The sequence below is a fragment of the Arachis hypogaea genome, chromosome 12 (genome assembly GCF_003086295.3).
Source record: "Arachis hypogaea cultivar Tifrunner chromosome 12, arahy.Tifrunner.gnm2.J5K5, whole genome shotgun sequence".
In the NCBI taxonomy this organism is placed as follows: Eukaryota; Viridiplantae; Streptophyta; class Magnoliopsida; order Fabales; family Fabaceae; genus Arachis; species Arachis hypogaea.
Window position 1 is genome coordinate 3,539,660 of NC_092047.1, and position 27,281 is coordinate 3,566,940.

The following is a 27,281-nucleotide window of genomic DNA, read 5'->3' on the forward strand; positions in this document are numbered from 1 at the left end:
ACAAAAGCAGTCCAAAGTGTTGAAAGTTATAAATTTATGTAACTTGTATTAAAAATATGCTAGATTTGTTTTCTTGCTGTCCTTGCACAAATTTTCCAAAAGTTGAATTATTCCAAGAAACAAACATCATATAAATATGCCCTAATAATATTCACTTGGATGAAATCAATTACAATAATACAACATACACAAGACAAAAAGATAATAATCAGAAAAATTGTAGCACCAATGAAACTAACTAATTAGTACTAATTACTTAATTAATTAATTACCACCACGATAATGATACTCATTCTCAAGAGATGGTTGAGTTCTAATCATGCTAGCTGATGGCAATTTTGTGTCACCAATCCAGAATGTATCAAAAGCTTCTTCAACTTCTGAAACCTTCTCCATTTCCTTTATTTTTCTCTTCTTAATAATCTTTATAGCTACTAAGATCAAAGCCAATAAAATCAACACAACAAGACCTATTACAAACCCTAACACCCACCACAATTTAGAAGATTCTTTTGCTGAAGAAGATGGAATCACAAGTGTGTAATGTCCTTGGCTTTGTGCTTCACAAAAATATGGCTTTGTCATGTTGCTAAATTCAACCGTGCCATTGTCACCAATCTTGGCACAAAGTGGTGTAACGTTTTTCGGGTGTGACGAAACGTTTCGAAACCGGATAGTAATGTTGCCTCCTTGAGTGTCAATTTTGATCTTTTGACAATCTAACAATTCTTTCTCTGAAGAACTATAAGCAATGAAACCAAGAATTGGAGCAATCATTGTGTAATTTGATACATTGAAATAAAGATTTGACCATTTGCCTAAGTTTTCATATAGTATTGCAATTCTCTTCATGCTAGGTTGAGCCACCACCTTAGGTGGAAGACTAAGGAAGCTATGATTCAATCCTCGATTCCAGAACGAAACGGCGCGCAATCTCACGGCGGAGATCTTCATTCCTGTCAAGTTGGAAGGGATCGAAATTTCGTAGACGATTGCTGTTTTTATAAACTTCCCTTTCACATCGTTCACGGCTTGCTTGCAGAGCAAGTCATCTAACGATTCGAGGCTATCAGTAATAATTGAGCCTCTAACAAAAGATGATGATAAGAACAAGAAAGAAACATTGATAATCAACCATGTAACTTGCCACCATTTATGGAGGATCCCCATTAAAAGAGAACAAAAGAAAAAATGTTATCCTAGAAGAACTCTTGTTCTGCCTCTAACAATGTTGAGTCCTTGAACAATAGCTTCTTCTTTCATGGAAAATGAAAACCATGGATGAACACAACCCATTGAAGCTTCTTCTATGATGATGCACTATTTTCAATACTCATTAGTGTGATAGAAGGAAAATTTCACACAAAAAAAACTCTAGGAAACTCCTTCACAAAAAAAAAAAAAGGGTCTACTTAAGAGAAGAAGGTAGAAGAAATCTCTTTGAAAAATACTTACCTTTATTTCTATTTTTCCATCTTCCTAATGAGTTTCTTCTTATAAGAGAAACCCACAATAAGATATTCCTAGTATATGATTGATACAATGAAAAAGTTACAAACTTTAATCATGGGTTTGGTTGGGAAGGTAAGCTTATACCACCTTATACCAAATGATTGATAAGGTTTTCCAAAAAAGCAAAAAGGAATGATGGGTGTGATGTTAAAACTAAAAAGCTTCTTCTTTCTGCTGAACTCTTCAAACTCTTTTGTTCCTATAAATCAGAGGCATATGTGGAAGAATGTAAGAAATGAGCTTTAAGATTGTGATGTGGATAATTGGAACTTTTCAAATAAAGTGTTTGATCATGCTACATTAAAATTTGTCATTGACTTCTTGTCATTATTATCTGTTGGATTCTTAAACATATAAGGGTGTTAATTAGGATTAGGATACATAAAATATATTAATTAGTATTTAAATTTTGTTTTTTTTTTTCTTTGATTTGATTCTATGTTACATGTTGGTCAAAGGAGAAAAAGGAGAGAGAATGAGTTGGAGATTGACCTATATATGCCAACTAAGAACTTAGTTTCTAGTTATAGTTATAGTGCCATATGAGAGGGCGAAAGCTATGCACTTCCAAGTATGAATACCTTTTTGAGGCAAATAAATCGGTAGCAATTTTTTTCAAAATAAAAAATAAATAATTTTTTGTCTAAGGTATTATATTAGAAGCCAAATTGTCCCATTTAGTTATTGGATGTTTATGGTGAATACTTTATTCTTGTCTTAAAAAATTTGCTTACACGGTTTTGGATGGGAGTGGTGGTTAAGTTAAGCCATTATTCCATTCCAAATGGTAAATACAAAATTCAGCTACTTTCATCATTGACCTATCTCACATAATACAAAATTGTACAAAGAAAAAGAAACACTACTAATTATGTTTTATATTTTACAAAATTAAGTCTAAAGTGTTGTACTATTTGTTAATTAAATAAAATTAAGTCTAACTATTTTGTTTATTCTATAAATCTGTTTAAATATTTTTTATTTGATTTATAGAAAAGTGAGTGGAAAAACCTAATCCTTAAAACTTAGAATGATATATTGTATGATTCCTCTCCATGAGAGCTTCTTAGAATTTTTTACAACTAGAGATACGGAGTGTGATGATATTATCATGATCATAAAATTAAGAGCAACTTTATCTTAAATTGTCAATATATGGTGATTGGTGAGAAAATTAATTAAATTAAATACTTATAAAAATTATTTGAGGCTTATGTTTGTAACCAACATGCAACTTATCACCATATCTATCTTATATTATCATGAATGCCTGCTATATCATTCTCCACTTACCTAAGATAGTATCATAAAATTAGTCACAAGCATCATTGTTAACAGAAATGTTAAGAGTTTCAAACTTATAAGAACTACAAAGTATGTCCATTTGCAAATTAAGCTATCTAGAAAATACAAAAAAAATCATATGATTTATGTAGCTGACTCCATCTAAAACGACAAAACTCGTATTCAGAGTGCGTTTGTAAGTTAAGGTTTTCGAGGGGAAGGGAATGGTTTGAAGTGTAATTATGAATTTCATTTAACTACCCTTCTCTTCCCTCCCTCTCTCCCTTTCCTTCAAGAACCAAATCTTGCCAAAAATTCATAGGAAGAAGAAGTGAAGAGATCAGAGGTATTCAGAGTAATGAATACACATAAAATTTGCTACATGATTTAAAGAAGAAAATGGGGTTGATACAAGGATAGTAGACATTGATATGAATCTATTCTATACCAAAGGGATATTAAGGATACACATGCCTCTTTTTTCAGAGATTTTTTCAAACAAGGATACTTATGCCTCTTATACAGAAGATACAACTAAATGGAAACAAATGGTGTTCAGCAAGATCAACTTGACTTAATTTATATCTCACAATACCATTCTATTCAGTTCCAGTGATTTTCTTCTTCAGTCCATCAATATCCTCAGCTAGCTCCTTTCTGCTAGACTGTATCAAAGTAAAACACTTTGTTACTTAAATGATCAATCTCATAATGGTTTGACATGTTTGACCGATTAACCGAGGCTTATTTGCGCAGAACAAAATGTGTTAATGTTCTAAACTACCCTCTATTCCATTTCAAAATGGTATGTGCATACAAAAAATCATATACATATGTTGTGTAACTCATCTCAATGTGTATTTTGTATCTCAACATGTATTCTATACGGGTGACTAATATTCTGTGTACACAGCATGGTTGATTCCATTTTACTTATCATTGCCATTTTTTAATATGATCTAAGGATGTACTAGAAAACGACAGTGATAGATTGTTCTGGCAAGTTTGTCGAGACAAATACAACGACACTAAGACTCGACAAAATTCTAAGTTTCGATATTTTAGGTGGATAGAAATTGGCAAATTTTGTCCATCCTTATAGAGACATTTAGCATGTTACTATATCTGTCTCTTTCTCCAGACACTGTTTATATCTCCCAATATCTTCGTATTTTTGTCTTGAGACAGCTAGCTATCGGTGATGGAGGGAGTAGTAAAGTATCATGATGCATTTTACTTACCTTGAACAGAAGGTATCGGTAGACGAACCATCCAGTGTACCCTAGCCCTACCAACTCCATAATCTTTGGAAGCTGAAACATTGTGAAGATTACTTTAGGTTGTTTCACCGAGCTTTCTAGAGGATAAAGGGATTACAAAATATGAAAAGAAGTGAATTAAATTCACGAAAGAGTTATGACTTACCAAGGGAACTGAGTTTATTGCACCAACAAGAATTGAAGATAGCCAAACAGCAACTATGGCGCCGCCACCATAAAGAAGTACTGTGGACTTGTTTTCAACAGCATCCCACTGATAATGAGTAATGTAGGGATATTATATCCTCTTGGTTAAAAGAAAGCTTGGCAAATTCAAATATTGGAATTGCAAGCTTGTCAATTTGCCAAATGAAAGTTCTATACATCAAATTAAATCGTTAAAAATTTTCAATCGGTAAGCTTGCTTGCCTTTTCCTTCAAATCTGTGAACAACTCGTTCGCGTCTACTGAACCGGATTCCTCCGATGAAGCTCTTGTTTGAAGCAGACAAGGTTTTTGGGACCCTAAAGAGGGAGGCAATAAGAAAATAATTTTAGCATTGTTAAAAGACAAACAAAAGGCACCATGATTAAACTTAATAACTATAATAACTAAAATGGAACAAATCGTAGGAATACTAGCACATTCGGTTTTCCACTTGGAATCACAAAACCATGGTTTGGAGTTTCAACATTCCCAAACTGGAAAATAAAAACACTACGAGACGCGTAAAGGTAGGAAGGAGGCACTTGTGGTAAACTAAAACTACAATTATGAACTAAAAGTTAGGCAAAACAAGTGTATAAACCTCTAAGACAATTATGAACTAAAAGTTCATTGCCCAATTCACATAGCAAATTAGGCAACCACACCAGCTCCTAATCATGTTTACCAGTCTCAATTTCAAAATGCAAAATCCTTTCAATTTCAGTTACTTTGCATTAGCATCTCCTCTGAAATAGTCAGCAGAATCAATCATATTATGGAATAAGGGCACATCACTATCTGATCTGCCACTTAAATCTCTCATTCACAGAATCTAGTACTAACCACTAAGAATTTACTCAGTAGTAAAGAAATATATACAAATATTTAAGGGTAAACTATACTAACCTCGTGTTATATCTCACATGACACTCCTCCACTTATAAAATTACATACTAATCTCCTTGAAATTTAAGTTATATGCCACTCCTCACTCTTTCTTGCATTGTTATTTGAAATATGCAGCAACATCTTAATGCTAAGGGATTTGAGCTCAATGATACTGTGATATAAAAAATCAACCATAAATCCATAATTCATGTAGTTTTAAAGTTAACAATTCTTAAAAAGGAAATAGCAACAATGATTATAAAGCCATGAAGGGCACTTCATAGGATTCAATTTCAAATTTCCAGCCCAAACCAAATCTAATTGAAAGCTCACACCCCAGTATCTTTGACTAACAAAGTTTGAAACTTTATGTGCAATATCTAAGAATTCAACCCAAAGAAAAGAAAAACAAAAACTTTAAGAAATGGGTACCTGAAAAGTGTTTGAGGGAAGTTGAGAACAAAGGGGTGGTGGTGAAGGAGGAGGTGGAGAGGCGTGGAGGAAGATAAGGCAAAGCAGAGCAGCGTGCAACGTTGGTGGTGGTCGGAATCCTAGGATGGAGGAGCACGGTGGTGGCAGCCGCCGCCATTATTAAAAGTTATTGTTGTGTTGTGGCTTGAGAAATGAGAAGAGTTTGTGAGTGATGATCCTGTTCCTATCTATCCTCAAAACAATCAAAATTTAGAACTTTGGTTGGTGCGACTTTGTTTGTTTACTTGCCAAAGTGATTGAAGGTTATTGGATATCCAATCCAATATGAGTCAACAAGGTGACACGTGGATCACCCTTGCTTTCTCATTGGTTGCTTCCCTATCTTCAAAATCCACATCCCAAATAGTGTAGTGAGTATGTGACTGAATTTTCCTTAGGCAAAGTTGAGTCATCTTTTTCTCATGTTTTCCAAAGGATTTGACAAAATTTAGTAGGAAAAGTATAGATAATCAACAAGATTTTTGAATAATGTGTAAATAATATGAATTAATAGGATTAAAATAGTAAATTTAATTAGTAGCATTGAATTAAGGTGTAGTGTATTTTCATTTGATTAGTGATTGTTCATGTTCAAAATTTTCATTGTTCCCCTAGCACTCCCCAATTTAGTAACCATTTTAATGACTTATACAGTTATATATTCATAAGAGTTTGATTAGTTTTAACTAACTTGATTAAATTCATTTGTCTATCTAATTAAATGCGGAGAGTTTAAACTCAATTTATAAATGCAACAATAGAAATTAGAATAAAAGATAAATAGATCTCTAATTTTTTTAAATGCGGACATTTTCGTCCTTCAGAATTAAAAAATACATTTCGATTTCTCACCGTATAAAACGCGTGACAATTATGCCCCTCCGTCGAATTGGAGCTCTAAACAGCAATGGAAATTGCTAGCATGGAGGGGTGGAGAGTGATCTGTCCGTTTTGATTGCTGATGTAGATGGGGAACAAAATGTTAGTGAACAATTTGGTCCTTATGCTCCAAAACGATGCCGTATGCATCCCCACTTTATTTCAACCTTCGTAATCCCCATAACACCCAAAAGTCACTCCACTTATTACAGAAAACCCTATCTGACCACGAAGAGCGCCCTTCTCCCTCAAAAAAAAAAAAAAAGACTTCCTCCAGTTGAAAGTGGTGGTGTGCTCAATGGACGTGGTGGTTGGCAAAGGTTACAGCAAGTTTTGTGTTGAGAGGAAGCTGCTATCTTCTACAGAGGTAAGGGTAATAATCGAGACTATGTACGTTGTTGTTTAAATACTTGTGACAATATAATGCATGGGGTTGGAATATGGGGTGATTGCATATTTTTTTCGGTAAAAGAATGAGAAAAAGCTATGTGGAGTTAACTGATTTCAAAATTTCGGACACTTGATCTAGGGTTTAATCTCCGATTTATGTACTTGTGGATAATGCAGATAGATGATATATATGTGGTACCTATTTTTTATCACGGAGACCATTTTGGTAGAACACCTAGTGGAACTCTTGAGTATATTGGTGGAAAAGTTGAAAAATTTTTGAAAATGGACTTAGACTTTGTGAATTTTGGGGATTTGGTAACATTGTTCAAGGGTCTGGGATATGCATCATATAGGGCAGTTTATTGGGTTAACCCAGCAAGCAGTGATCTTGAGGCTGGACTGCACATTCTGAGAGGAGATGCAGTGATCAATGAACTTCGAGAGAACAAGCTCAATAATTCAACCACTGATGAATTTTACGTATACTTCGACCATCCCGTTGATGAGCCACAGATAGTGAAAGAACATGCTGCGGCAGAAAAAGGAGCGGAAGAATTTGATGATCCTATTGATGTTGACAGCATCATGAGGGAGTTTCAATCATCACCATCCACAGAAGATGACGGACATGAAAGTGGGGAGGACGAACTGTATAAACCTCCTCCTACTGGCTCCAAAACTGTTTCAGATGAGAATTATTCTAGCCTTGATGAGGAAGATGATGGGATGAGAAAAAAAAATTCTGAAAGAAAAGGACAAGGTTCTGCCAAAGAAAAAGAACAGTGTGAAAGAAGGGACAGAGACAGAGTCAAGTGGAGGTAAAAAAATAGCTGGACTAAGGAGTGCAAGTGGGAGTGCTGCTAAAGGTGATGGGCCTACTATGAAGACCAAAAGAACTAGGCCCACTACCAAGCCCAAAGAAACTGGGCCTAATGTGAAGGCCCAAAGAACTAGGCCTGTTGTACATGCTGAGGAAGCTGTGACTACTGTGCAGCCTAATGATAGGCCTCCAATCGGCCTCTATGTAAATGAAGAGGATTCAGATGATGATGACCCCATTTATGAGTATGAATCAGAGGATCTTCACACACCAGTGTCGTCAGAGGATGAGGGAGACAAGCATGACTTTCCAGTGTTCAATGATGATTATGGGTTTGGAGAGGGTAGATTTGAGATTGGTACCAAGTTTGCAACCATTTATGGGTTCAAAGAAGTGGTAAGAGATATGTTCATATCTGAAGACAAGAAACTTCTCTGGATAAAAAATGATAAGAAAAGGGCGAGAGTTGGATGTAGGGGTGAAGACTGTCCATGGCTGGTACATTTATCCTACAATAAGACACTCTTATGCTTCCAGGTAAAGACTTACAAGGCAGAGCATACTTGTGCAAGAGACTTGGGTAGTAATGCTGCTGATCAACACTGGATCAGTAAAAAAGTAGAAAAGAGAATGGCAAGCCAACATCATATGACAACTAATGAGGCAATTGACTTTCTTAGAGAAGAGTTTAACCTGGTGGTGCATTCGAAGATGGTTTACAGGACAGTGAAAAAGGCCAAAGAGAGAATAATAGAAAATGAAAAAGAACAATATGGGAAGCTCAGGGACTATGGCATGGAGATAATTAAGAGTAACCCGGGTTCGACAGCAAGAGTTGATGTGAAGCCTATTTCACAATCCCTCCCTGTGTTTGATAATATATATATATATATATATATATATATATGCTTCGAGGGCTGTAAGCAAGAGTTTAAGAGTGGATGTAGGCCTTCCATCCATCTAGATGGAGCTTTTCTGAAGACATATCACGGAGGCCAACTACTTTCAGCAGTTGCATAGGATGCGAACAACCAATTCTATGTAGTGGCATATGGTGTTGCAAGATCGGAGACTAAGGAATCATGGAAATGGTTCCTCGCATTGCTACCTCTAAATTCAGACCCAAACAAATAATTGTCAGGCTCCCAACAAGTACAAATCCAACGCCTGTTGGACCACCAAATCCACCACAAACTCAAAGCACCAGCACTGGTGGGGCATCATCAAAAGAGACATTGAAAGCAGCTAGCAGTGACAATACAAGGATTTTCAAGTTCATCCCTATTCCTGGATCCAAGCATTAGAAAAACTGAAGACAACTGTATAAATTTTATTTTTTGTCCTAGTTATTACCATCAATTGAACAATGCTTTTTAGCTATCATAGTCTGGCAAACTTGTTTACATGTCAAGTAGACGTTTTGTTATTTTATGGCAAACTTATGCTGTTATTTTGTTATTTTGTGACAAATTTATGCTGTTATTTTAGATACATTAACGTGTAATGTTTGGTTATAATTTATGCAAAATTACTACCTTATATAATACTTGACTTGCAATATTATTTAGTTGTTCTTATCTCAAAAAAATCAAATTACACAACCAGCAGTGGCAATTGTCATTACAACATCACAGGTACATCAATCATCTTCAGGCCTTTAAGAAATATACAGCAAGAATAACAACAACTACACTAATCATATTAATATGCCACAAATTCATGAATTTTTCCTTTTCCATAGATAATAGCTTCCTCTCCAAATCCTCTAGTTTTTTCTCTACCTCTTGCCTTCGAAACAGTTGTTCTTCAACTTCTATTCCCTCAGCATCATCCACAGCACTAAATGCTTCACACTCTATGGCTCTGATTTTTTTCAGGTATTCATCAAGCCAGACAAAGAATCGGCAGTAACGTTCTTTAACCTGGAGCAAATTTTCAGAAAATCACCCAATTAGACACATTACAGTCTTATCCAACCATTGCCAAATTAGTAAATTACCTTGAAGAATGGACACCCGAGAAATATTCTATTAGGGTTAGTTGCTGTTCTTGACTTGTATAGAATAGCATATACGCCGTAGAAGCACCTTAGTGCAACCCCATCTCGCTCGTATCCTCCTAGCACGACGAATGAAGATCTCCCTTCAGGTCTTGTGCATGAAGAACCCCTTCACTCATCATGGACGATCGCACCATCAATAGCCATTGCTTCGTCGATGCATTTCGATCAAATAGGACTCATTCCAGCATATGGCGTCGTTTTGGAGCATAAAGACCAAATTGTCCACCAATATTTTGTTCCCCATCCACATCAGCAACCAAAACGGACAGATCACTCTCCACCCCTCCAGCAATCTCCGTTACCGTTTTGAGTCCCAATTCGACAGAAGGGCATAATTGTCACGCGTTTCATATGGTGAGGGATCGAAATGTATTTTTCAATTCTGAAGGACGAAAATGTTCGAGTTTAAAAAAGTTAGGGACCTATTTGTCTTTTATTCTAGAAATTAATTTGTGTTAATAATCAACTCACTCATATGCTTAAACAAGTGTTGAGAGTTTGAATTTCGATTTATGCATGTAACAAATTCTTAAATAAAATTCAAATCCCTTATGGACACAACAACAACATAGGCATTACATACTCGCCCATACGTGTGTATTGCTGTATTGAAGTGTTTTTTTTTTTTTTTGGTCACGGTTGCATTGAAGTGTTTGTGTGTGCCGTTGGAGTAGAAGGAAAAGAAAGAAAGGTTAACGGTTTGGCCCATCGTTGTTGTTTGTTTTTTGTTTTTTATTAGGCCCTACAGAGGAAGTATGGGAATGATTTCCATAAATATGTTGAAGATCTTCCTTGCACACCAGACGACACCCAGCCTGCACTATTCTCAATGAACCGTCAGACCAACTCGTCAAACCAAACCCATAACCTGTATGCATTCTTTCAAGGTATTCTCCAATGGACAGAAAGAGAATGTAAAGGTGCGGTTGTTTTGGCTCCATAAGAGGAACACTCCTGGTGATCACGTAAGACTCAGCCCTCCAATGATCTTTATCCGGTACCGTTATTTTTTTGGCCTGAATATCTGGTACGAGTATGCGGGACTCTAATGATGTTTGTGTTGCCGTGAAACAAGTGATCTCTGCATCGTAATAGCCCAGAGGCCGATCAGCTACCAGCAAGAAACACAGAGCATATCCCAGCCATTCAGTTGGAGGAGAAGGATGAGGAAATGGTATTTCTGCAAAGGAAGAGGACTTTTGAGGTGCAAACCATGATGGAATTTTATTCCCAGTGATAAACATGTCGAATCGTTTTCTCGGAAAGCAAATCCCCTGAAATTAACATTTTTTTTCCGATAGTTAAGGAACGTGTGATTCTCCTAAGAGAGTAGCCACAATTTCACAAAGACACACAGGAAATAACACAAGCAAAACTAAAAAAGACCTGAAATTGGCATAGAATTGCAATAATGAATAACTGACAGGAATGGATAATTATGTCAAGAAATAGTAGGGTTACAAACCTTAAGGAGGCACTTCCGTTCTCTTGGTAAGTGCCATTGTACAAGTGATGCAAAAATGCTGCATTTGCTAGATGGATGGAATTTAGAAGTTACCAATGAGGCACAGTTGCTTGCATCTACACTTTTTATGCTTAATGGAAGCTCAGGCAATGACTGAAGCTTCTTGCACCAGTTTAGACAAAGATATTCAAGCGTAGTGTGTTTGGAAATGTCGCTTGGTAGGTTAACAAAGTTGTTGCCAGAAAGATCTAAATCCCTCAGCAAAGATAAGCCACAAAAACCATCTGGTATGGATTCAGCAGGTAGATTGCAGTAACTTAAATCTAACCTTATCAAAAGGGATGGACCGCAAACAGCAGATGGAACTCGAAAGCAATTAAACTCAGATGTTGGCCCTTTGCAACCAGCAAATGACACTGCTTTGATGTTTCCTAGATAATATAAAAATAAAGGTAGTTCTTCAATGTTGCTTGCATAAAGTTCTTCCAGATTATTCATTTCCTGTAGGCACTCTGGCAAGCTACGGAGTTTCGAGCAATAAGAAACATTAAGAACTTTGAGGGACTTCAACTTATGAATGGTATCCGGAAGGCAAACAAGATACATGCAATTCTGTAAATGCAAAAGAACAAGTCCAACCAGACATCCTAATGATGAAGGTAGCTCTGTTACAGCAGTTCCATCCAAATGAAGCTCTGCTAGATGTCCCATGCAATTCCCAAAGTCTGGGACAGTGTTCATGTTTGAACAACCAGAAAGATTTAAAACCTTTAATGAACTCATCTCCATTTTACCTGGAAGAGCTTTGAGCCTTTTGCAGCCTTTTAAGTTCAATTGAACAAGTTTCTTGAGGTGCATAACAGATGAGTGGATTTCGGTTAGGCTTGTACAACCTTCAAGAACTAACGATTCGAGATTCGGAACCTCCACAAAGTCAGGGGTTTGGTTTAGATTACCGGAAAAACTCAAGTTGATGCACTTCAACTTATGTAAAATCTGATCAAAAGTATACATGTGAAAGCAAAATTTCAATGTAATTGTGATTTGTGAACATCACTAAAACGTAGTTTGAAAAAAGCAATTAACCAACGGATTTTACCTTTGTTCCGTGCCAAAGTTGTTCAATTTTGCTCCAAGACAAATTGATGTCAACAACATCCAGTTGATCAGTAAGTGGCAGAGTTTTCAGAGGGCATCCTTGCCAGTCAAGAACTCTGAGTGCATAAGGAAGGCACTCAAGGCCATGGGAAAGACGACCCACATTACGTATCTTTAACAACCTTATGTTGCTGGTCTTGGAGAAAGCTTCAGAGCTCCATCTTGCTTCATATGGTTTATTGTAGTACAATGTTGGTAGCATTACTTCAGAGAACCATCTTGCTAATGGTCGAACTCGAGCATCGTCTACTATTGCTTGAATTGCTTCAGTTCCCTGAAATTCAGAATTGTAATTACTCAATAGTGCAATATTGTTGATTAAAAGATAAAACAAATGTTTAAAGAAAAGAAATATCGCATGCCATTTTTTGTTGATCTAAAACCAATCATCCAGTAGTGGCAGAAGAATTGGCACAAACCTTATTTTGTGACAACACACGGCTGATGTCATCTTGAGACCACAATCTACTACGTTTTCCTGGATCATTTGGAGATTCTTGAAACACTATATTCTTTCCCATTTCTTGAAGTAAATCATGCATTTCCAATTGATTACGCCTACCAAGAGTGACCAAAGATTTTTCAATCAAAATTTCAATTCCAATTTGTGAAAAATGACCACAATTTTCTAACACTTCTACTACTTCATCCTTGTCCATGCCTTTGAAGAAACAAGCAATATCCAAAAATATTTCTCTCTCTGTGCTAGACAAACTTTCAAAACTTATTTTCAATGAATTTTGGATTTCAGGGTGTGGAGAACTTCTTATTTGCTTTAAAGCACTATGCCAAGCCTCAGGAGTTCTTCCACAAAGATGGGACCCCAATACTTCAAGTGCCAATGGAAGGCCTCTTGTGTATTCAACCACTTCGCTGCACAAATTCTGATATTGGCTTTTGGGTTGATCTTGTTTAAAAGCTTTCAGACAGAATAAATGAAGGGCTTCTTCCTGAACTAAGCCTTCAAGCTCGCATGTCTGATGCACGCCATGTGCCATTAGCAGATGCTTATCTCTAGTAGTGATTATTATTCTGCTACCGGGACCAAACCATTCTTGTTTTCCGGCTAAGTTCTCTAATTGGCTTCTTTCACTTATATCATCAAGAACAAGGAGGACCTTTTTGTTGTGCAAAGAGTTTGCTATTATTTTTACCCCATCAAACAAATTATGAAAGTAATTACTTCTTACAGAAAGATGAGAAAGAAGTTCCTTTTGGATGTGAACTATGCCATGTTTTGCAGAAACCTCTCTAATGTTTGCTAGAAAGCAACTAAAGTTGAACTGCTCTTCGATTGATTCATATATTAATCTGGCAGTTGTTGTTTTTCCTATGCCTCCCATGCCCCATATACCTATAAAGCGAACATCATCCAACTGCATACCGATGAGTGAATTCAACTTTTTCATCCTTGATTCAACACCAACGAGGTTTCCTACTGATGATGGCAACTTAGGAATCAGTAATTTTTGTATGTGATCAACAATTCTTTCAATCAATGCTGCCTCATGACTGCATAGAGGGAGAAAAAATATAGGCTATGATTATAAATTTCGCATGCCCATGGTTAGGTCTGAAGTTTAATTTTCATGTACTCAAGAATTAATGAATGGATCACAACTTGGATTTTTATGTATCATCTATTTTCTATATACGATGATGATTTATCATTTGAACAAAGAGAAAATTCAAAAACTCGAACACTACTGTCTACTGCACATTTAATGTGTGCTCAAACCATTTACAAAACCATTCATTGTTGATTTTTATATAACTTCTAAACATTATAATGAAAATAGATGGTTATGCATGTCTCTAGAGTATGAGTTAAATCTACTCCTGAAAACTTGAAATACTTGACTATGGGCCAAGAAAATAAACTAATATATATATAGAAGGGATTGGTCACTTTAACTATGTTTGGTGTCCAATTCTCTCATTTTGGTACCAAAAAGTTAAAAAAACTTCAGATCACTAGGGAAAAAAATAATCAAAATGAATGACAAGAGAACTCACTTATCTTTGGAGTCCCAACCGGAATAACTTGCAACTTTTTGCAATGCATCTCTCCATCTTTGGACTTTCCCCTTCTCTTCTTTGAACCTCTCTTCATGTTTTCTGAAAGCTTCTTCAAAGGTTCCTCTCTGATACCTTACATCAGAGGATTCTACACCATAGAAGATAGGAAAAACCACTTGGTTGAACTTTTCCCTGCACTCAACGATGTTTTGCAGCTCATCCAAGCACCATCTTGAGGAAGCATAGTTTGGTGAGAGGACAACAAGCGCAAACATGGACTCTTGAATTCCCTTGATGAGCCCTTTAGATATGATTTCCCCACTCTCAAGGTCATGATCATCCTTGAAAGTTTTGATACAACCCCTTCTTTCCAGTGCAGCATAAAGGTGATCTGTGAAGCCTTTTCTGCTGTCTGCACCCCTGAAACTGATGAATACATGGTTGATCCATCTACGGGTCTTGACGGAGGGAGAGGAAGAGGAAGAAGAAGAAGGTACATCAGTGATCATTGCTGATTCAAGAGTTGACTTTGATTTTGATGCTATTGTTAAGAGTGTGAATATGGTCTTTTTAAGAGCCTTGGTAGGAAAGTGTGTGGAAATTGGAAGCACTGGATTGGGGAAACTTCAGATACAGTTGCAGAAGTTCTAATTGGAAGAAGGCTGAAGAAAACGCCAATGGCAAGGGACAATTTCTCAGAAAGTGTTTGTTGGTAGGCTCCAATCTTCCATGAAACAAATTGTTTGAAATAAAGTGATGTCAACTTTTCAATAAAGTAAAAGTGTTTGAAATAACATAATGTCGCTGTGATATTTGTCATTTGGACAAAGATTTAACATTTTAAAGAAAGAACAAATGAGACGATATATACATGTAAATGCAATATTTAAAAACGAAAATTATTTCAATATTTTTTTGAAAATTGAAAGGTAAATAATCCCTTCTTGTATGTTATCACTTATCAGTTATCACATAATAATTTTAATTACACACGTATTTAACATATAAAATATTTTTTCATATGTTTTATTTGAATATAGAGCATTACCTCTGAATTAAATTCTAAATAATTAACTTATCGCATCATTTTCTTTCTCATAGAACTATAAAACTTGAGAAACACTGGTGTAATCCTAAAGTATATTTCATATGTGTTCCAAAAGCTTATTTTTATGTGTTGGGATTGGTTAAATATGACTATTTCAAGTGTTAAAAACTTAAAATATATAAAACATACCTATTGCATAATAAAACATGAGAGAACATAATTTATCTTCTAATTTCAAGAGAGTATTAGAGGTATTCCTTTAAAAATACATTAATAAATATTCCTATTGGAGGTACTGACTTAATAAACCCCCCCCCCCCCCCCCTTAAGTAAATAATTACTAGTACCTCTTTGTTAGATTTCAATCTATTCTAATTCTAATTCTAATTGAAACAATTTACTGAATTAGCAATAATTTTCATGAGATGAATCACTACAATCAATGAAATATTACTTCAGCTGTTTTCTTTGGTTACCAAAATATACCCAATATTCAATTCAACATCCAAAGGAATGGAATTGTTATATTATAATGTTGCATACTGTTTAATAAAATCTCCTTGTAAACTATCTGCTAATTTCAAAGGGAAAAGAAAATTAGGGTCTTTTCATCAGTTGCTTTGAAGCAAAGCACTCTCAAAATCTTGAAGACACAACATTTGAGCAGAAAATAATACTTAGCCAGAGCCTTCAATCTGCCATATAAAAAAAACAGATAAGAGTTTAATCAGTACACAATACTTTCATGCAAACCAAAGCTATCACTTCCAACACACAGTTTTATTTCAACTGAATCTTTCGCAATCAAATCTGTCTCAACTTTTTAGCAGAATGTAAAATGCAGGAAATGTGTATGTTGAGATTGATTATCTTGTATATTTGTCTCCAATTCCAAACACATTTTGTGCCTCTATCTTTATAGTTTTGTTCATGTTCTTGCTACCAAACACAGCCGAGGGTAATTATTCTAGTTTCAACATGCTTATAGACTATAGTGTTTGCATAATTGATTTGAGATTTGCATAGCCTGAACTTCAAGAACTCTCTAGATTTGCGTAGTTAAGAGAAAGTAGGATTTATAAGAACATAGTCAAAGCACAAGTGGGTAGGTTTGATGCAGAATATGCTCGAGAAAAAATGATATCAATGTTTGTTCGCGAGGAACTTCTTTTTCGATTTGTAGAAAGTCAATATTTTAAAGAATATTCAGCGGCTTTGTAACCAGGATTCAACACTCTTTCACGTATTACGTTGGCACGTGACATTTTGATGCTCTAGGAAACAAAGAAGGTTCAACTTTAAAAATACTTTTTCAAATACGGGGAAAAAGTTTGTCTTACAATTGATAACTAGAGTTCGTGTCAGAATATGACGTATATGTGTTTGACTATTCATTTCATTGATATGGACTGGAAGTTGCAAAAGAAAATACTAAATTTTTCTAAGTCACCGGCTACACGGGAGAAATTATGGCTCAAAATGTTAAAACTTGCTTGAATAACTGGAAGTTAAACAAGATCTTGAGTTTGACCATTGATAATGCATCGTCTAACGATATAGGAGTTATGCATTTACAAAGAAGGCTGATTTTTTGAAAGAGTTCAATTTTAAATGGAGAGTATCTTCATATGCGGTGTTGTGCGCATATTTTAAACCTGATTGTGAAGAATGGATTGAAGGAGATTGATGATTTAGTTGCCAAAATTCGAGATGCTGTGAAGTATGTTAGATCTTCAAATTCAAGATTAACTAGGTTCAAGGTATGTATTGCACAAAAAAATATTTCACATAAGAGTCTTGTTTGCCTACATGTTGAAACGCGATGGAACTCTACATACTTAATGTTAGTAGTAGCCTTAAAGCATTAGAAGGCATTTGAGCTATTAGAGATGCAAGACAAAAAAATATTGAAGAATTAAACAAGGAAAGAGGAGTACTTTCAATTCAAGATTGGAATTATGCTAAGTTCGTCTTACCATTTTTAGAAATATTTTACGATGCTACACTTTGCATCTCTGAATCCTCTTATGTCACTAGTAACTTATACATGAAGGAAGTGTTTGCTCTTGAAACGAGAATTCAACAATATCGTGATGATGATGATTTGAGCATAAGTCTTATGGCAAGTAAGATGAAAGCAAAATACAAGTATCGGAGAAATGCAAAAATTATTAACATGTTGTTGATTGCCGTAGTTCTAGATCCTTGCCATAAGTTGGATTATGTTGAGTGGTGCCTAGTTAATTCTTTTGGTGCAGACGTGGGCGGTGAATTGAAGACAAAGTTGTCTTCTTGTCTTCATTCACTTTATAATTTATATCAAGGTGCAAATGAAGAAAATTAAGATGATACCCTCTTCCAACCGAGTGCAAGTGATAAAGTCAAAGACATTTATGATATGGGAATATATCACCGATCAACTGGCCACAAATCCAATCTTAAATCTGAGCTTGATTGTTATTTGAATGAAGACTGTGAGCCATATGATAAGTCTTTGGATATTCTAGGATAGTGGAAGGCTAACTCGAATCGGTTTTCCGCCCTAGCAAATATGGCACGGGATATATTGGCTATACTAGTTTCAACAGTAGCTTCTGAGTCTGCTTTTAGTATGGGGGAAAGAATTATCGATCAATATCGTAGCTCATTGACTCATAAAATGATAGAAGTCCTTGTATGTACCGAAGATTGGCTTAAAGGAGACTTTTTCTCTTCTTTTGCATCTGATAATTTTGAAGAATTTGAAAAAGTCGAGCAAAGTAAATTGAATGAAATTAATTATGTAGATTCAAATGATGAATAAAATTAATTAAATTATTCCGTTAGTCTTTATAATTTTTTAAAATTTATAATTATAGCTTTTTTTTTTTTGCAGATTTGATTTTATTAGAGGACAACACTTGTTTAGTGGGTCCAAATTCAATTGTGCTTGAGGATGACTAGAAAGTCTTGATTGTTTATATTTTCTTTAGTTATGTTCTAAACACTTAGGTGGTAAAGATATTAAACTTATTATTTTATATATGATTAGACTTACTTATGTTTATGTTGGTTTGTTTGAGGCACAACTTAGTAGCATTCATACCAACTTCTTGGTATGGACAAATTTAGGATTCATGCCAAAAATATTTGGTGATAGATCAAAGAAATTCAATACTTCTTGGGTGGGGATATTGGTGTCAACAATTATAGCAATTGCAATATCATTTTTTAGTTCCAATGAGATTATATCAATAGTGAATTTTTTGTATAATTTGGGGATGTTGTTGGAATTTGCATCGTTTCTTTGGCTTAGGAGAAAATTTTCATCATTAAAGAAATCTTTTGAAGTGCGATTGAAAATGAAGGATTTAATTTTAATGTGCCTTATACCTTTTTTGTTTTTGGTGTATGTGATAAGTGTTGCCACCAAAAGTTTAGAAAAGTAATTATTATTTACAATGAAAAGAATTTCATTATTTACAAAGTTATTTGTATTATTTAGAAAGAAAAAAAAATTAATTTTTAAATTAAAAAAATCAATTAAAAAAAAAGGTAAAAATATAAGTTTTTGTATTTAAAAAATTATTTTTTAATGTAAAAACTGATTCTTTGATGTAAATACCGGTTATTTTTTTAAAACCGATTTTGTTTTAATAACTGATTAAAAACTAATTTTAAATTTTACTACCTGATTAATAATTGATTTTATTATGTAAAACCAATTTGATTAATTAACTAAAATTATATTTTTTATTAATAAAAAAATTAGTTTAATTTTTGGATTCATACACATAATATTAAGGATTTTATTTATTATTTGGCATCAGACAAATTTTAAACCTGAGTGTAGACATAGAAGATAATCACCATATAGAATATTAATATCTGTTACTTGAATCATGAACATGTGTTTTCTGCACAAATATATATTTTTTCTTCTGGTTTGACTACAATTTAATAATAAAAAATGCTATTTAGTAAATCAACTGAACCAAATATTTGTCATGTGCTTATTTAGGGAATATTTTTTTTTTTGATATTAGGGGAACATTTTCTTAATTAAACCAAAAAAATTAATAATACAAAAAATTAAAACTATTTTTTTTTTTGTCTTAAGCAAGATTATATCTCAAAATTACTGTACCAAAAATATTACATTGTTTTCGGTCTGTCAAAAGACTGTTACTTCATCTTGAAATCCATTTATTGGGCTGGATCAATAATTCCTTTAATGGGCCTGAGGCCCAATGCTATCATCACTCTCATCTTCTCCTACCTCCTAGCTCCTCCTCCATTTTTCAGACCTCTCTGATAAACCCTAAAACAAACGAGAAAAAGCTCGAAAATTTGAATCACCGAACCTCAAAACAACTTCGACGCATTTCTCCAACCATGCTCCGAATCACAAAGCTCAAACCTTTCCCTTCCTCTCTCACAACCCACAACCTCATTCAGCGATTCCCCGTTAGCGGAACCGCAAAGGGAAAAGCGAAGATCAAAGCTGGACAAGCCTTAAAGCGTTCGAAAATCACAACCAAGAAAATCGGATCCGAATCAAAACCCGGACCCGGTTCCCGAGAGCAACAGGAGCGTGAGAAGCTCTACGATCAGTGCCTACAAGCTCCAACCCCCGTTCGGTACCTGAAGCCCAAGGAACGCGCGCGAGAAATTGAGCGCGAGAAAATGGGGCTGCTGAGCAAAGAGAGGCAGCGAGAAATTCAGCTGATGAAGAGGAAGGACGACAAGTACAAGGTTTCGGAGAAACCCACGATAATTGGGACGCCGGGGTTGGATTATATCACTTTGGGTTTGGTTGATGAAGAGAAGATTCCGAAGTATGAGTTGACTGTGGAAGATGGTAGGAAGTTGGCGAAAGAGTATAGCAGGGTCTTGATGAGGAAGCACAGGGAGAGACAGGTAATTTTACATCATCAGAATATATAGTTAGATCGGTTAAAAGTTAGTTAATTTGTCATTTATATTGTTTGAAATTTGTTAGTGTATGTTTGATTCGATTACTTATTTAAGAATGATTTTAGTTAATGATAATGCTGAAATTGAGTGATTTATGTTTAGTAGTTTAGTATCTGAAAAGTTTAGGATCAGTTAGATTAATAGAAAGTTAGAAGCATAGGGAGAGACTGGTAGTATTTCACAGTTGAAGAAATCAGTTGGTTTGGTTAAAAATTAGTTAATTTTTCAGTTAGATTGGTTAAATGTTAGTTAATTTGTTAATTAGATTGGTTCAGCATTTGCGAGTTTGATTACTGATGACTTTGATTACTTATATTTACTTATATTTACTTAGCATGTGTTTAATTCTGCTTCTGAAAATTTAATTACTCATTACTTTGATGCATCTATAATTGATTTTGCTTTATATGTTTAAAGTGAAGTGATTTATGTTTAGTATTTTGGTATAGAAGGTGTTTTTAACAAAATTTGGTGAGCTAAACTATCTGCAAAAGCAGTTCATTGCTTATTATTCATGATATTGAAACCAATTCTAGAGCAATAGTCTGATTTGAGGATGAATCAAACAAGTTTGCCAATGGGAAAAAATGTATTTTGTGATTTTGAATTCACTATTGAGGTACTCAAATCTGCAACTAATCACAATATTAGTTGGTTAATGTATAGCTTAGTGAGAAATCATCATATTCATTTCCATCAAATTCGCTATTCTAATAATGACAGGCTAAAGAAACGACACTCTTGAGGTTGAAGAAGGAGGCGATTGAGGCTTTGCCTGAGGGTTTGAGGGAAGCTGCTTTGGTGCCCGACTTAACACCTTTTCCTGTGAACCGGTTTATGGCAACCTTGACTCCTCCAATTGAGGGCTACATGGAGAAGGTCAGGGAAGCTGCCGAGAAGATCAGCGGCACTGAGAAGATTAGATAATCACAGGTCAGTATTGTACATGTAGATGGCTAGATTGTGATTTGAATTTCAAAGCTGTGTGAGTACCACGCATGATGGTTACCAATTACTACATTTGTGAAGACTGAGATTGCTATTATTTTGTTATTTTGCCAGACAACGGTTGTTTCGATGTATACAACCTATCGATTGTATGCTGCATTAAACAATTCTGTGACGAGTGTAAACCGGCTATTTGCCATGGTCAAATGTATTGTTATTTGTAGGTTGTGTTGTGTTATTCTCTTCCGCTCATGTCCCTCATTTTTGTAGCCTTAATGACTAGTTATTTATCTTAAAAGGATTGACCCAAAAATAATAATGTTAATATTGGCAAATGTGAAACAGGTTCATTTTCAAGTGGCAGAAGCACATTTCTTTTAACTTGGGCATCTAGCTATGGACCTCGGACTTGATTTACATTGTTGCAATCTGATATTGTGGAGCTTAGTGAGGGATTAAGATCTTGCTTCAGAATCTTAGTTGAGAGAGGAATAATTGTTGACAAATAGCTAGTAATGATGTGCATGACTAATCATCATATATCTGGTTTAATGCTGTAATTTTATGGTTGGGTGATTATTTGTATAATTGTCAAGTGCTTAATCAACTTTAGTACTTGCATTCTAGGCCTCAACATACACCAAATTTTTGTCCGTCTGGTACATATGTCTTAGCATCATAAATTACACTGATTTTTGAAGGCCACATTTCTTTAATTCTATTATTTCAGTTTGTTCTAAATACCAATTATTCTCAATAGTCTTATGGCTTCACTAGGAAATATATTGGAATACGTTTGGTTTGTATTTTCATTTTCTATTTTTATTTTCAGTGTTTTCAGGATTTTGTGAAACGTCCCAAACGAACCGCATATTGATTTTGCTCTACTGTTTTTTGAGTAGAAAAGGAAGTAATAAATATGGTTAAAAAACATATACATCTCCTTTAGAAAAGGTCATGTAAACCATTGTTGTGCTAAATCTTGAAAACCTTGTTCTAAGGTGGATAAAGCTGTAGAGCATCTAGATACACCTCTTTGAATCATTGTTTGAAAGAGGTCACCAAGTTGATGCAAAATAAAAGAGCAAACTTGATATTAGTCAATGCCAAAAGGGGCATTGGATGTACTGAGTGTTCTGCTACATGACAAAACATTTTAAGAATTTCTATTTTGTATTTATGCCTGTTCATCATAATATTATGCTGGGGCAGCATTCACTGAACTGAATTTCCAGACATTCAGTTTATCCCCATTTTTTGCATGTTGTAGGGTTTGTATTTTATTCTGTTTCTTATTCGTGGGGATGCTCAATCTATAATAAAGAGTAAAGACATTGCTCAAAAGGTAGAGGTTCAATTTTTGGTTGTGAAGTAGGCAATTTAAAGTTAATATCACCTTTTTTTTTTTACTTGAACGAAAAAAAAGGGGTAAAATACACACACTAAACTTAATATTACTTGTCTCTAAATAATTGTTAACCTTAAAAACGCATCTGGATATTTATATTTGACGAATAGGTTATAAAATATATTGATTTTGTGAAGAGAATGTATCATTTACCTCTAAAGTTATTGGTTGTTCATCTCCTTTACAGGAAGAAACTTAAATAGACTTTTTTTATTTTTTACCAATACATTATAAAAAACAAAGATAAAGAAAACGTTTGCTTCAATTAATTGATGATAAATATGCTTATGATTGAGAAGTTCTTTCCTTCTCATGGAGGAAATTAACCAACATCTATTTATATTAAAAATAAATAAACAAGGCTCATTAGAATTACTTCACACTAATACCTACAGAGCAACAACTTGCCTCAACGTGAAACCCTTGATTGAAGAACCGAAATTTGATGATCAAAAAGGCTCAAACCACAAACCTTAGATGTACATGATCTAATTCATGAAGTGAATTAATTGCCCAGAACTGAATAGTAACCTTTCAACAGCACTAGAATCAGGCATCAAACCACACCAACATTCTTTCTAATGATACAAGATGAGATAATCAATCACCAGTGACCACAAAACTAGAACCAAACCTATGACTATGCTAATAAGGGTCTTATGGCAGAGAGGTAGATTGATAGTTTCCCTTCTCTTCCTCCCAAACTATCCAAACACACATCAATACATCATCTATATCTATGTCAATCAATTAATCAACTAAAATTGAAATACAATCTCAACCATACAACAAACATCACAAACAATAGCATCAACAAAGCTCCAAAACATACCATAACACAAAATCCAAACATAAAAAAGATAACAACATAACTCAGCTATTATTTCATTCAAATTCCACCAAATCCATATCCATATCTCACAGTACACAACTAATAAAAAGCTCCAAGCATTACATGAAAATTAAAAAAGTAACAGAAGCAGCAGTAATAATAATAATAGTAATATTAATAAAAGTAACACAATAGTAATTCTATTGTCGTCTTCTTCTCGTTCCCAATTTGAGCTATTAGGGTATCCCCAATTTCAATTTCAATTTCCCGAAACCCTAAAAACCAAACCTTTGTTTCCATCCCCTCAAATCTTATCAATATCCTCATCCTCAAACTCGATGTAATCATTACCAGTACCATCGTCCTCCTCATCAAGGCCACCACCGATTCCTTCGTTAAGCCTAACACCATCGGGAAGCTCACCGTACGCCTTCAGCAACCGAGCCTCGTCGGGCATGTACTTCAAGATGACGTCAGCCTTATCGTCCTGATAATCCCTGAGACCAACGAGGATGATGTCACCGGCGGCGATCCAAACCTTCTTGTGCATCTTACCGCGGATATGGCAAAGACGCTTGGTTCCGTCGATGCACATGGCTTCGCAGCGACCGTTACCGAGCATGCGGAGAACCTGAGCGTATTCCTGACCGTCTTCTTTGAAAACGAGCTCGCGCTTCTCGTCATCGGCTTCGTTCTTTCCTCTCTTGCGGTTCTTTCCTCCCTTTCCCTTGTTCTTCGGCATGCTTGTTGTGGATGCTCGAGGTTCTCGAGCTTTCTCTCTCTAGAAAATTGAGGGGATTCTCTCTCGGTTTCTCGCTCGCTCGCTCGCTCTTTCTGTGTGTGCGTTTGTGTTTCTCACTTTCTCTCTCTCTGAAACCCTAAATTTTTACGATTGCGGAATTTGGGGATTGTGTTTGGGGTTGACGCGATTGTTCTCGCTTTTGTTCTCTTTTCCGTGAGTTTGCGTAAGGAATAATAATAATAATAATAATAATAATAATAATAATAATAATAATAATAATAAATAAATAAATAAATAAATAAATAATTAAATATTTTCACTCTTATAAAGTTATATGGATGATACTATTTTATTTTATTTGTTATAAATTTATATAAATATACCATATAAGTGGATGAAATTGGGCATGTATTTTGTGGATGGAAAGACGTTTTTGCCCCTGGTTTGCGTCTGGATCTAACTTATGTTGGGCCTAATGAATAAAATTTTCGTAAGATGCAAGGAACTTTAGTCTTTATAAAAAATTATTTATGTAAATTTTATGAATAAAAGATAAATTATAGATGTTAATAATAGGAAATTTGGACAAAGTTCTCTCATGGTATATATATATATATATATTTTTTTTTTTTTGAACAATACAGTAGTATTTTATTATCTTACAAACTTCTTAATCGTAATTTAGCTGTATTTTGGATAGAATATATTTTTATAAGCTCTTTTATATTATCACCTAAAATTGATGCTTCTCATAATTACTTTTACAATAAACACGTTCTAGTTTTGTCAATGAATTATATTTCAAATGATATAGTCTTTTCATATTCACCTAAAAGTTACAAATTTAAATTTTATTTTTAATTTTAGGGAAAAGAAAAAGTATATTCTAATTTTTAATATGTTAAGTATGATGTTGGTCTTTATAGTTTAGATCGAAATTTTTTTGTCTCTAACCTTTTTTATTTTTTGCATATAAAATCATTCCTCCAGCTTAACCTAGTTTTAAAATCATATCAAAATACTCCTCTCTCTTCTTACCATTCTATCCACTCTACACCACCCCATCCTATACCATCCCATCACCATTTATTTATGAATCCAACTAAAAAAATCCAATCTTCAACAACAGCCTCAAATAAATCAAAACCAAAATAACAATTCAGTACCAAAACAATTATCATTAACAAAAAACAAGAAAATTAGACTTTAACAAGAACAACAAACATATTTTTTTTTCTCCAATTTCTCACAAAAATCAAAGAACCAAGAAAAGCAACAACAATCTATGTTCAAAAAATTAGAGTTTGTGATGAAGAAAAAGAGAGGGAAAGGAATTAGGGAATTATGTTAACACGACTACCACCACTACCTTCCCGACAATGACGAGAAACACAAGACAAAGGCGAGGGCCAAGCGCGTCGTTGTGAGGCGAGGGCGAGTCGCAATGAGGGGAGGGTGCGAGTTGTGGCGAGGCGCCATGAGGGCAACGGCAAGGTGCGGCAAAGACGACGACGAGCCTTCCTTCTTTGCTTCTGAGTCTTTGCTTCTCTCTCTTCTGAAGGTGTGATGGAGATGATGACATTGCGGGTATAATTATCAAGGACGATTTTAAAACTAAGTTGAATCTCAGGGACGAATTTAAATGCAAAAAAAGGTTAGAGACGAATAAAATTTTTTACCTAAACCCTAAGAACCAAAATCGTACTTAATCATTTCTAATACATTTAAAAATTAATTGCTTTAATAATTTAGAGTACTTATCCATTTTAGTCCCTAAAGAATTTCGGACCAGACACTTAAGTCCCCAACTAAAATTAATTACTCGATTGGTTTTTAACAATTAATTCTGTCAGCCACTTAGATTCTTTGCTCCGTTAATCCTAACAGAGGACAAAATGGTCCATGACCCCCTCTGATCCTAAATGACATTGTTCTCCCCCTAATTTCCATTATATCTCGCATAACCCTAATAGTCTAACACTGCAACTTCAAGCTACACAAAGTACTCTCTGCAATTTCAATGTTCTCAAGAAGAAAAATCCTTAACTTGTTCTCAACCAATTCATACTCAGAAAACTAATGACAATGTCGCTCAAGTATTTGTCGTCTTCGATGAATCTCATGAATCTAGACAGTAAGTCCGATTCGTTAAGACCTGTCATCTTTGTCGTTGCCATTTCCCTCCTCTTTTGCCCTATTATCTCTATGGCCACATTATCCACCACTCCGATCGCTTCGTTCAGCTTCTTCTCCAAATTAATGTTCAATAATCGCTTTAGTTTTTATATGAGCGGCAACGACGGCATTGCTCACTGTACTTATAGCTTGGATGCGAGGTCGAAGTTGTCTGCCAGCTTGGATTTCGGGAGAGAAGGAATGAAGCATTTGGAGTCCATTTCAAATGAGAATTTGCATATGATGTCGAAGGAAGAAGGAGAAGACGGAGAAAAATATTGTAAAGGTGAAGGAGAGTATGAATGTTAGGGTTAATCAAGATGCGATGAAAATTGGGGGAGAACGACGTCGTTTTCGAACAGCAGGGATAGAAATGATTTTGTCCTCCGTTAGAGTTATCAGAAACTATTTTGTCTCTCATTACAGTTGATAGAGTAAAAGACCTAAGTGACTGACAGAGTTAATTATTAAGAACCAATCGATTAATTAATTTAATTAGGAGACTAAAGTATCTTGATTTAAAATTCTTTAAAAACCAAAATAAGTATTCAAATAGCGTAGTCAAATTTGCAAAGTAACCCCGATAAATTGAAAAAAGACTTCTCCAATCACAAACTAGCAGCTCCTTATCAAAGCATTCGTGTTTATTTTTTCCAAACAAATCTCTAACAATATACCCATGACGTGTTCACTAAGAACGAATCAAATTCCTCATTGAATTTTATTTTTCCAACAATAGCACTCGCATGTTCCAT

At 34.8% G+C, this 27,281-nt stretch overlaps 5 protein-coding genes across 7 annotated transcripts; 1 reads left to right on the forward strand and 4 right to left on the reverse strand.

The window, feature by feature from the left end:
• Positions 1-107: 107 nt before the first annotated feature.
• Positions 108-1,709, reverse strand: LOC112726416 (uncharacterized). The gene has a single exon (XM_025775796.2). It carries the CDS (start codon positions 1,168-1,170, stop codon positions 265-267), a length of 906 nt encoding a protein of 301 aa, XP_025631581.1. The 5' UTR covers positions 1,171-1,709; the 3' UTR covers positions 108-264.
• Positions 1,710-3,024: 1,315 nt separating this feature from the next.
• On the reverse strand, positions 3,025-6,551 carry LOC112726419 (protein CURVATURE THYLAKOID 1A, chloroplastic). Its single transcript, XM_025775798.2, has 5 exons — positions 5,583-6,551; positions 4,485-4,579; positions 4,222-4,329; positions 4,038-4,109; positions 3,025-3,461 (listed from the first exon to the last, which is right to left on the reverse strand). The coding sequence occupies exons 1-5, from the start codon at positions 5,737-5,739 to the stop codon at positions 3,396-3,398; spliced, it is 498 nt and encodes a 165-aa protein (XP_025631583.1). The 5' UTR covers positions 5,740-6,551; the 3' UTR covers positions 3,025-3,395.
• Positions 6,552-10,179: 3,628 nt separating this feature from the next.
• On the reverse strand, positions 10,180-15,254 carry LOC112726414 (disease resistance protein Roq1). Of its 2 annotated transcripts, none has more exons than XM_025775792.3 (5): positions 14,415-15,254; positions 12,818-13,910; positions 12,340-12,672; positions 11,241-12,236; positions 10,180-11,049 (listed from the first exon to the last, which is right to left on the reverse strand). In XM_025775792.3, the coding sequence occupies exons 1-5, from the start codon at positions 14,924-14,926 to the stop codon at positions 10,468-10,470; spliced, it is 3,516 nt and encodes a 1,171-aa protein (XP_025631577.1). In that variant the 5' UTR covers positions 14,927-15,254; the 3' UTR covers positions 10,180-10,467. The 2 variants fall into 2 exon arrangements, with proteins under 2 accessions (XP_025631577.1, XP_072066200.1); XM_072210099.1 differs by having other exon boundaries at positions 11,569-12,236; positions 14,415-15,138.
• A 4,272-nt stretch (positions 15,255-19,526) lies between these two features.
• On the forward strand, positions 19,527-22,110 carry LOC112726417 (uncharacterized). 2 transcript variants are annotated; one of them, XM_072210100.1, is made up of 3 exons: positions 19,527-20,364; positions 21,145-21,354; positions 21,484-22,110. In XM_072210100.1, the coding sequence occupies exons 1-2, from the start codon at positions 19,840-19,842 to the stop codon at positions 21,346-21,348; spliced, it is 729 nt and encodes a 242-aa protein (XP_072066201.1). In that variant the 5' UTR covers positions 19,527-19,839; the 3' UTR covers positions 21,349-21,354; positions 21,484-22,110. The 2 variants fall into 2 exon arrangements, with proteins under 2 accessions (XP_072066201.1, XP_025631582.1); XM_025775797.3 differs by having other exon boundaries at positions 21,715-22,110.
• A 1,526-nt stretch (positions 22,111-23,636) lies between these two features.
• LOC112726420 (eukaryotic translation initiation factor 1A) lies at positions 23,637-24,598 on the reverse strand. The gene has a single exon (XM_025775799.2). It carries the CDS (start codon positions 24,349-24,351, stop codon positions 23,914-23,916), a length of 438 nt encoding a protein of 145 aa, XP_025631584.1. The 5' UTR covers positions 24,352-24,598; the 3' UTR covers positions 23,637-23,913.
• Positions 24,599-27,281: the final 2,683 nt, after the last annotated feature.

What these genes read in the sequence shown, in the direction of transcription:
- LOC112726416 (XM_025775796.2), bottom strand. Translation starts at nt 1,170, where the DNA reads ATGGGGATCCTCCATAAATGGTGGCAAGTTACATGGTTGATTATCAAT.
- LOC112726417 (XM_072210100.1), top strand. Translation starts at nt 19,840, where the DNA reads ATGCTCCGAATCACAAAGCTCAAACCTTTCCCTTCCTCTCTCACAACC. An exon ending in GGAAGCACAGGGAGAGACAG is followed by an intron (nt 20,365 to 21,144) that starts GTAATTTTACAT and finishes TAATAATGACAG; the next exon opens with GCTAAAGAAACGACACTCTT.
- LOC112726419 (XM_025775798.2), bottom strand. Translation starts at nt 5,739, where the DNA reads ATGGCGGCGGCTGCCACCACCGTGCTCCTCCATCCTAGGATTCCGACC. An exon ending in TTCCCTCAAACACTTTTCAG is followed by an intron (nt 4,580 to 5,582) that starts GTACCCATTTCT and finishes CTCCCTCTTTAG; the next exon opens with GGTCCCAAAAACCTTGTCTG. An exon ending in ACCGATACCTTCTGTTCAAG is followed by an intron (nt 3,462 to 4,037) that starts GTAAGTAAAATG and finishes ACTTTGATACAG; the next exon opens with TCTAGCAGAAAGGAGCTAGC.
- LOC112726420 (XM_025775799.2), bottom strand. Translation starts at nt 24,351, where the DNA reads ATGCCGAAGAACAAGGGAAAGGGAGGAAAGAACCGCAAGAGAGGAAAG.
- LOC112726414 (XM_025775792.3), bottom strand. Translation starts at nt 14,926, where the DNA reads ATGATCACTGATGTACCTTCTTCTTCTTCCTCTTCCTCTCCCTCCGTC. An exon ending in GGTTGGGACTCCAAAGATAA is followed by an intron (nt 13,911 to 14,414) that starts GTGAGTTCTCTT and finishes CCCTCTATGCAG; the next exon opens with TCATGAGGCAGCATTGATTG. An exon ending in GTGTGTTGTCACAAAATAAG is followed by an intron (nt 12,673 to 12,817) that starts GTTTGTGCCAAT and finishes TCTGAATTTCAG; the next exon opens with GGAACTGAAGCAATTCAAGC.